The 9,732-nt window shown below is 37.8% G+C and overlaps 1 protein-coding gene across 7 annotated transcripts in view; it reads right to left on the reverse strand.

Annotated features, from left to right (window-relative positions):
* Positions 1 to 709: 709 nt before the first annotated feature.
* nfyc (nuclear transcription factor Y, gamma) overlaps positions 710 to 9,732 on the reverse strand; it is a 21,478-nt gene continuing 12,455 nt past the window's right edge. For 5 of the 7 annotated variants that reach the window (XM_016497010.1, XM_016497013.1, XM_016497009.1 and 2 more), the window contains exons 5-11: positions 9,607 to 9,702; positions 8,095 to 8,271; positions 4,570 to 4,641; positions 3,038 to 3,193; positions 2,750 to 2,857; positions 2,501 to 2,560; positions 710 to 1,682 (exon numbers count right to left, since the gene is read on the reverse strand). In XM_016497010.1, the coding sequence (XP_016352496.1) occupies positions 1,560 to 1,682; positions 2,501 to 2,560; positions 2,750 to 2,857; positions 3,038 to 3,193; positions 4,570 to 4,641; positions 8,095 to 8,271; positions 9,607 to 9,702 (792 nt within the window). In that variant the 3' untranslated portion in view covers positions 710 to 1,559. The remainder of the gene's footprint in view (positions 1,683 to 2,500; positions 2,561 to 2,749; positions 2,858 to 3,037; positions 3,194 to 4,569; positions 4,642 to 8,094; positions 8,272 to 9,606; positions 9,703 to 9,732) is intronic. The other 2 variants (XM_016497015.1, XM_016497014.1) reach the window with 1 other exon arrangement.

Raw genomic sequence — 9,732 nt, forward strand, 5'->3', positions numbered from 1 at the left:
AAAAATAGCTAAATTTGTTCCTAGGTGCTTTTGGAAGAAAAAGTTGCTAGGGTAGTCTGAAAAGTTGCTAAACTTAGCAACAAAATTGCTAAGTTGGCAACACTGGGTCCAGTGATTGACCACTCGTCAGGTTGAAATGGCGCCACCGTGTGGTGAACTAAAAACCGCCGCTGTCTATCAGCAGGAGCTCAGGAACAGAACGTTCAACTCTGGCAAATCTAATGCACTCAGTGTTAAAAATAAATGTACTCCATGTTAATCACCTAATGAAAACATTTCTAAATAGTCTTTATTTGGTAGTTACGTAGAATGAGACTAGGACATGACAAGACGAGTTAAAACCTTCATCTCATTCCACCAGGAAGCACCGGCGCTTAGACTTCATAAATTTAGCCTACTGACAAAGCTGTGATATATATATATATATATATATAAAAATAACACACACAACTTCCAACCTTTTTGAGAGTTTTATTTTCTCACAAACCAAGGTCTGTTTACAAAAAAAAAACAAAAAGAAAATTTGTACCTAGGTATTGCATATCATGCTGGCAGTCATAACTACATGCAAAACAACAACATGACCAACAATTATAATATGGAAAAAAAACACACAAAAAAAAACACGAGGGTACTCAAAAGGAAGAAGTTACAACTGGTATTACAAATGTTAATATAAAAGGGTTTTTATTTAATTAAGGTGTTTTTGACAAGTAGGTAACAGTGGAGCAGTTCAGTTTCAAGGGGCAAAGGAAGTCTCTTTAAAACTGGTCCAGAAAGACACGCAAGGAAAGCACGTCAATTACACATTCACACACATTCACACCAAGAGGACCATTCTGCATATACAAAACCCAACAATAAGAAGCCCTTTAACAAATACAATGTTATCAAATTTCAAAACTATACAAGATACTACAACTGAACTAATACAATTACTATAGAATTACAGAGTTAAACTACAGAGATACAGAATGTGTAGATTATGGCTTTTTATCAAGTGTAGAACTCTACACATCATGAGATGGCATAATCTGTCAAAATGGCTTAAAAAAAAAAAAAGTTGATCTCTCCCCCCCCCCACACGAAAGAAGTGCACTCCAGCTCAGGTTTCACAAGCCTCACCCTAATGTCTCTATCACTGAACAGATCTGAAAGCATAATCTCTACCCATATCCACATTAAACTATGAAACAAGGACATATTCTACCTATACTGCAAGGAAGACAGTGGGTTCATACTTTTTAGCCATATTGCAAAAGACAGAGTTGAAATTAATATGGCAGAAATCAAATCTCTGCCATTACACATTGATCATTCCAGCACTGTAGTAAAGAGACCCAAACTCTGTAACCAAAACAGGAATACATGTATTTTGGACGGTAAATTATGAAGCTTAAATCTGAAGTTTATTATTTGATTGCTAAATTAAACCAGTTGGAGAACTTGATCAAACTATGGCATGAGATGAAGGGAAGTGGAAGGACTGGGTGTTGGTGTGTGGCGGCTTCACTCCTTCATTGTAGGTGGTGGTTGGTGACAACATGGGACGGACAGCCTCAGTCCGCACTGACCTGCGTGGTGACCTGCCCGTCGGCCGTCTGGTTGGTGGACTGAATGAACATAGGCTGGGTCAGCTCCTGCCCTGCAGGCATCGTCACCTGCTGGATCTGATACAGCTGCTATAGAGTCACAGGAAGAAAGGGAGGGATGCGTGTTAGTGAAGTGATAAATAACATTTGAGATCTGGATTGAAACTGTAGCTGTGGTAAATAAGGCTAACAGAAAGAGAATGTAGGAGAATGTAATTACAGTATTGTATAGCACATTACATATAGAATAGTATTATAAAATTAGAATATTCTATATTGTATTTTAATATAACATAATACGTATTTTAATATTTTCATGCTACATGCAAAAGTTTGGGGTCAGTATGTTTTGTGGAAAGAAATTCATACTTTTATCCAGCAAGGACGCATTAAATTGATCAAAAGTGACAGTAAAGAACGATCTCCGTTTCAAATAAACGTGTTCTTCTGAACATCCTATTCATCAAAGAATCCTGAAGAAAATGTATCACAGTTTTCACAAAAACATTAAGCAGCACAACTGTTTTCATCATCGATGATAATAATAATAAATGTTTCTTGAGGAGCCAATTCAGCATAACAGAATGATTTCTCAAGGATCATGTGACAGGAGTAATGACTGCTGAAAAGTCAGCTTTGCCATCACAGGAATAAAGTACATATATTTATATATTCATATATAAAAAAATTTTTTGTGGAAAATAGGCTATTTTAATTATATTAACAGTTAATTTTGATAAAATTTCACAATATTACTGACCAAATAAATGCAGCTGTGAACATAAGAGATTTCTTTCCAAAACATTTTAAGCCTTACTTACCCCAAACTTTTAAACAATAGTGTGTGTGTGTGTGTGTGTTTGTAAAAAAGCCTTAAAAAAATATACAAAAAGGGGGGGGATCATTACCTGCCCATCAGTAAACTGGCTGAACTGTTGCTGACCCTGTTGTACTTCTGTCTGTGAAATCTAAAGAACAATTCAAGATTACACCCATCAATTTTATTCAATTCATCAAATTATATATTATGTGAAATATACAACTGTGTAACATCTGCACCATTAGTGTCACCAGATGAGAAAAAAAAAAAACACTCCTCTCGTGGCCATGAGTTGGGCTAATACTGCTGACCATCTTTAAGATCTTTCATGATTTACCTGCTGAGTGTTTGTCGCAAGTGTCTGTATTTGTCCTTGAACAACCTGTGTTCCTGAGACAGGCTGAGCCAAGCGAATATACTGCAGCTGGCCGGTGTTGAGCTGCACCTGCAGGATACCACAAGGGGGCAATGACGAGAACACATCATTACCTCCTAATAACAAGCATGTTTGCCTGGTCTTCATGTAGCACAGGTGTGCTGCAATCCGTATTACCAATTTATAATGCTTTGGAAAGGCCAAAATTACAAAATGCAAAGGTAAAAGTCTTTTCTCCCAAGTTCTTACTGGAATCTGCTGGATCTCTCCCGTGTTGGTGATGATCTGCTGCATAACCTGCATAGTCTGTCCAGCCGGCTGTGCTGCCTGCGCCTGTCCCTGTGCAGCCGCCTGCACAATCTGCACCTGCTGACCTTCGCCCACCTGCATGGTCACCGGAGCACTCTGAAAGAGGAAGGATGAAAGTCATGAGGTGGGACTACGGCTTCAAACTTACATTGAAGTTGCGTTTCGATCTGTTGTGTGCCTTTCAAGTCTCTTTCAGCACGTACGCTGGAATAGATGAACTAGCGTTAGCATTACAGCCTACTGTACTGTGGGCTGGGACGGCCTCCAAAAGAAAGTGAAATTGAAGACGTGTTGAGGAAAGGGGAGAGGTGCAAGACTGTGACCCCGGGCCTCTTGTGTTGAACCGAGAAACCTGGGCGCTGACTGCAGAGGTGTGACAGATGATCTCTCCTCTTCAGGAACTGACACCCGATAGGCGAGAGCAATTTATTAAGCAGCACAACTTTATCTGGCCTAAGACATGCAGTAACCTCATATCGCGTCAAGTAGAGGGCATATGAATTGGAGACTTGGCCCTGTGTGAAAAATATCTGCTCTGTTTGGTTTAGGAGAAAATGGTCACTTCTGCCTTCAGTTAACCCCCTAGCTAATCTTATTATAGCAGACACGCTACTGTTCCAACAGTTTAGGGTTGTTAAGATTTTTAATGTTTATGAAAGTTTTTGATGTTTTCTTTCTCACCAAGACTGCATTTATTTGATCAAAGTAAATACAGTAAAAACTTCAAATAAATGTAAAATAACCTTTCTATTTTAATATACTTTAAAATGGGACTTTTCCCATAATGTCCTTAATGTCCATAATATTGATATAAACTTCAGCAAAAAGCTGTTTTCATATATAATGACAGTTTTCTCATTGCAAAACGTTACAAGGTTCCTTTTGAAGTCTCACTTTCAGTAACCACAAGACTCAAGCTCAAATCAATAAACACAAGGTCTGCGGTCACATCGCACATTGGAGAAAAATTCCTATGACTACTGCCAAGACCATGCAAAGATCTAAACAGACTAGAACAACTGTACTTTATTCTGTTTTGAAAATAAATAATTGACACGATCAGTCCAGCAGTGTGACATGTTATATTATTTTAAACACCTTTATAAATTAAATTTTTATGACCCCATATGAATTGAGTGAAATGAATTTGTCAAATGCACGATGGCTCAAGTAAACTTAAAAAAAAAAAAAAAAACTACCACCAGTAAACTGAATATCAGTATCCAGAAAATTTTATGAGGAAATTAAAGAAGAAAAAAAATCATATCCTCTGCTTCTGTTTGCTACATTGTTTCATGTACAGTAGTACATGATATAGTACCCAAACAGGGATATTTTGCTGATGTATTGTGCTTTGAAATGCTGTTCTTATTCAACTGTCATGAAAAAAGCCCTAAAAAGCTACTTTTTACGTCAAAGAGGGACTTTTTGGGGAAGAACAGGGGTCATTTTGAGGGGTTTGAGGTGTTTACCGTGATAGGGGTCGCCTGTGATTGAGCAACCTGCACCTGTTGCAGCTGCTGCATGGTAGTTCCTTGCAATACCTGATGAAGAGGAGGAAATAATACGAGAAAGAGAGTGAACTTGACAACACAAGCAAGCACATGCAAAGCGCATACTCAAACGTCATATAAAAAGCAACAAAAAAGGCAAAGCACTGAAAAGCCACAAACAGTGTAAAGAAATGAAAGTGTGATGTGTCACATGTAGTATGAACAGATTTATTCACACCATATCCATATTTTTGAAATGACATAAAACATGCATAAAGCTTTTTTAAATGAACAACTTCACACCAAGCCTGAAATATCACACTACAATAATATATAATATATATTATTTACAAGGCAAGAATTCTACATTGGATTTAGTGTGAATAATTAAAGTTTGAATAATTGCTGTGAATATTTGATAACTTGTGTCACTCTGTAGTTTCAGATTTGGTGTGAACCGGCATTAACTGAAGCAGAGTTTAAATCAGCAGCAAAGATGAAGCATCTGTTATAGCAGATGAGTGCAAGCTCTGGTGTAAAATTTGAAAATAATGACAGTTTATGGAAGTTTTGCATTTGGGGAAATGACTGCATATAGCGGCACAAAGCAGTGAGCAGACAGCGAGATGAAGCTAAACCGACTCTCTGTCCTCAGGTTTGAAGATAAAACCCCACTGACAATACATTTTTACTTAAAGGGTAAACAGAAGAGAGCTTGAACAGAGCGCATGAAGGAACAGGTCACAATCTGACAAATGTTTTGTCAAAATTGTTCAATAAACATGTGGTCACCTTTTTCCTGTGCATAAATACTCTACACCACTATTTTTCTCTCACCTTATTTCTTTCCTACCTATGTATATACACTACCGTTCAAATGTTTGAGGTCTGTAAGATTTTTTTATGTTTTTAAAAGATCAAAAATTGTAATATAAAAAGTAACTTTCTATTTTAATATATAATTAATTCCTGTGATGGCAAAACTGAATCTTCAATGTCATGATTCTTCAGAAATGTGCATGTTTGCATTAAAATCCTTAATATTTAAAAAATATTTAATATGTTCTTTTTAACATATTTTTTTTCAGGATTCTTTGATGAATAGAATGTTTAAAAGAACAGCATTTATTTGAAATAGAAATCCAACAGTACAGTTGTCTTTACTATCACCTTTGATTAACTTAAACCATCCTTGCTGAATAAAAGTATTAATATTTCAAAAAACAACAATTAGCAACAGCAAACGTTTGAAGGGTAGTATACGTAGGGCCCAAACACCTGACACCACTACTGAAAATGCTTTTGATTTGCTTCCCCCCCCCCTAAATTCTATAATCAGCATAACAATAAAAATAAATAAAAAAAGTGTAAAGATGAACTGAAAATGTAAAAAATAAAATAAAAAATCTGATCTGTTGCACAATGAAGTTCAAATGATGTCACAAATTAGCTTATTTGATCAGTGACCTAGAAATTGTCCACAAACGTGTATATATCTAGATCTATCTATATATACTGTATCTCTCTCTCTCTCTCTCTATATATATATATATATCAAGAAGGAAACAAAAAAATTATATATATATATATTTTCAGTTTGACATTTTTCAAAATTCTAAAACTTTATTTTCAGGTTGAAATTAGAATTTAAATCTCATTTTAGTGTGGTCTGACAATTTTGAACCCTAGTTGAATATATTTGTCCCAAGAGCTCTCTAAGGTGACTGCAGCACAACTCTGCCCAAGTCTGACAGGTCAGCAAACTGCAGCTTGCTGAAGCAGCACTGATCTTTAGAGAGAGAATGAGGTTCACCACAGAGAAGAGAGAGAAAGTGAAAAATAGCCTCACACTGGTGGAATTAAACCAGTATAACTTAACAAAATAAAAGTTAACTACATAAAAACAAAAAGGTAGAGGCGTGGAGAGGACTGCTGTGTTCATGCTAAAAAGTTGGACAGATATCACATGAGAGAGTGACTGGATTCTCTACTGTTCACCTGATAGCAACGTGAAAATGACACCTCTGGGCTTTCAACCTTCACCAATAATGTTTCAAATGATCCTGTAATGGGCTGATCAAAGTAGTCAGGGCTCAAGTGTTGTGTGCGAGAGTAGATACGATAAAGTTTCAGGCTTTTGTCCACCAGACCGTAGTATAATATACACTAGGGTAATTACAAGGGCAAACAGTGCCCTACAGATACGTTTTCTTACCTGTGCTGACATATTTCCTATTAAAATAGGAAGTTTCGGCGGGACGTAATCAAAAGAGTAACTCGTTTCTTTTAAATAGTCAAGAGGCTTTATTTACATCATAGCCATATATAATGATATGCTACTTGCTGTGTCACGCGAGATGAGTCATCAATATATGTGCTGTTTTTCCTGTGTTAAATGTGTATGTTTGATAAATGTTAATGAAAGCTGCATCCAAAATCACATGCTCTCTGAACAGGCAGGTACTTTGCAACTGATAAAAAGGTATGTTTCATACAGCATGAATGCACTCTTGACATTCTATATTAGTCATGTTGTCATTGTCATGTGACCTATCAGTTTCAGTTGGGTATCTTCACTGCCATTCACAAATCCTCTCCTGCAGCCTCATGAGCCTGCATGTCCATCAGATGTGCACTTTGGTAGTAAGCAAGCATTTTGCCTAATGTTTTATGAATGCAATGAATTCGGACATACTATTTTCACATACTGAAATAGAATGGAATTATGTGATTTCGGATGCAGTCAAAAGCCCTATTCGCACGGGATTAGTATTATCTGGAGACCTTGTGTGATTTTGAAATTAACCCCCCACCTCTGAATTTCGTGTGGTGCATTCGCACGGGATAAGCGAAGCCTGTGATTTTACTCGAATTTACCGACTTATCTACCAGATACCCGGATGTCAAGGCTTTGAGAGTCCCGTTCTATGGTCCAGATGGATTAAAAAAAAAGAAAAGAAATTAATATAGTTTTGTGCCCTGTGACATTTACATTTCACCAGGTTAAAATAGTATCTCAAGATTTATGCTTGATTTATTTGTAACACATTAACCTCAAAACCTTTTCAGCCTTTTCTATCTACAAATTGTATGGTGTAGCGATATAACAGCACCCAAAATACTATCAAACACTCCAACGCAGCTCCATTCTTCGCGAAAGATGGATGGAAACAAAAACCTCGAAAAATGATATACGACCCGCCAAATGCTGGCCGAATCACAGATGCCGATTTGCACGGGACTAATATTATAACAGGACCTCGGTGTTCGGCGAAATATGGTAGGTCTTTTGCGGGGGAATTTTTACTTTACAAATTACAGACATGGCCGATTCGCACAGGATTAAGATCACAGACAACCTCCGCAATTATTACAAATGATTGGAGGTCACCAGGTAATACTAATCCCGTGCGAATAGGGCTTTAGTCTCAAAACTAATTGTTTTATGCTATGGTCCATATATGTACTGCGTTCTTGGGTTTGTGGCAAGTGTGTGAGAATTACCTGGCCCTGCTGGGGCTGAGCGATGATAATCTGTCCGGGCTGCAGTGTGGTGGCGGTGGGAGCAGCCACCTGCTGGCCTTGCTGCTGACCTTGGACCTGCACTGCACTGGGCTGCTGCGCCAGAGTGAAGTAATACTGGACCGGCTCAGTCGGGGCGACGGACTGACGCACTTCCTCCTACACAGACAGGCACAATTATAGAGAAATGTATACCTTATATTACAGCACACCTCAGCAGGATCTTCATAAATGCAAGAGAGCATCCAACAATCCCATAAACACACACAGATGAAATCAAGAGTTCATAAGGCCTATCTGCTGGTTACATCTCCATAAATTATTTTAGCTCTGTAACACTACAAGCAGGATGAGGATAAATTACTTCTAGGCAAATCAAGAGCGAGTAATGCAATCTTCTAGCTGGACAGAAACGAGACCTTTAGCTGCAGTCTGTGGCCTGAACTCCCACACTCAACCGCGGCATAATAGCAGGCAATCAGCTGTCCTATTCTAACACAAACAGCAGGAATACCCAAACGTTTGTACCCAGAAGAGTATCTTTATATTTCGTCGTCATCCATTCCTGAAGATTTATTTGTAACAAAGACAGTAAACATCCCTCTCCCAGCTTGGTGATGTCACAGCTGAGAGTGTAGGATGTTTACACACCTGGTCACACACACATAAACACCACAGGACCATAAAGCCATCGGGTCGAACAAAGACAATGGTTTAGCTGAGCTAGGAGGGCTCGGATCATTGAATATATTGTGTAAATTCCTTCTTTTTGCATGTGCTTACTATCTGTTGTGTCTTCCCACTGTGGTATTTCGAGCTACTCGTATTTGATTTTGGTTTTTTCATCCCTGGCGTGATGAAATTTTCCCAAAGCTTTTGTTTAATGATGATAATAGACACCCAATTTTAATTCATAGCTAAAATATGATAATATATCATAAACTAGAAAATTGAAAAAAAAAAAAAAAAAGTATAAACAAGTATAAAATCTCAAAGAACAGACTTAAGTAACTCTTGAAAGGCAGTTTAGATGTTTATCTTTATGTTGCTAATGCTCTCTACAGAAACATTTGAGGGAAGTGCTCAGGGTGTAACTGGCAAATAATCTACAATGTAAATTCAAAGTACATGTTCTGTTAAATGGGAAGAAATTAATGTTCTGTCAAATGAAAGAATTAAAATGGCTGGTAAAATCTGTGACTGGCCGCACATAATTGTTTTTGGAGTCAGGCACATGGCACTATGGCCACATTCGTAAAATAAACAAGCAATGAATAAATATGATGTCTGGTTGTGCAGAGATAGGGGAAGCAGGGTGCTGCAAACATCTGACTGAAAGCCTTCACAAACCCTACACCCAGCTTCCAGTCAAGGATGTTTACAGCGCCCCTACACTGCCAAAGACAACACAGCACCATCTCCTCTTCACAGATGCTGAAGAAAAAAAATTGTAGATGCTGATTAATTTTGACAGCTTGAAGCTCTTCTCCACACCTGTCGTTTTGGAGGCTTGAGGTCATCGCGTGGGACGATATCAATGAGGAAGTCAAACTGATCAAACTTAGTGATGGCCATGGCGATGTCATTCCTCTGGAAAACAGAAAATAAGATCAGACAGTC

The sequence above is a fragment of the Sinocyclocheilus anshuiensis genome, unplaced genomic scaffold (assembly GCF_001515605.1).
Source record: "Sinocyclocheilus anshuiensis isolate Anshui unplaced genomic scaffold, SAMN03320099.WGS_v1.1 scaffold590, whole genome shotgun sequence".
In the NCBI taxonomy this organism is placed as follows: domain Eukaryota; kingdom Metazoa; phylum Chordata; class Actinopteri; order Cypriniformes; family Cyprinidae; genus Sinocyclocheilus; species Sinocyclocheilus anshuiensis.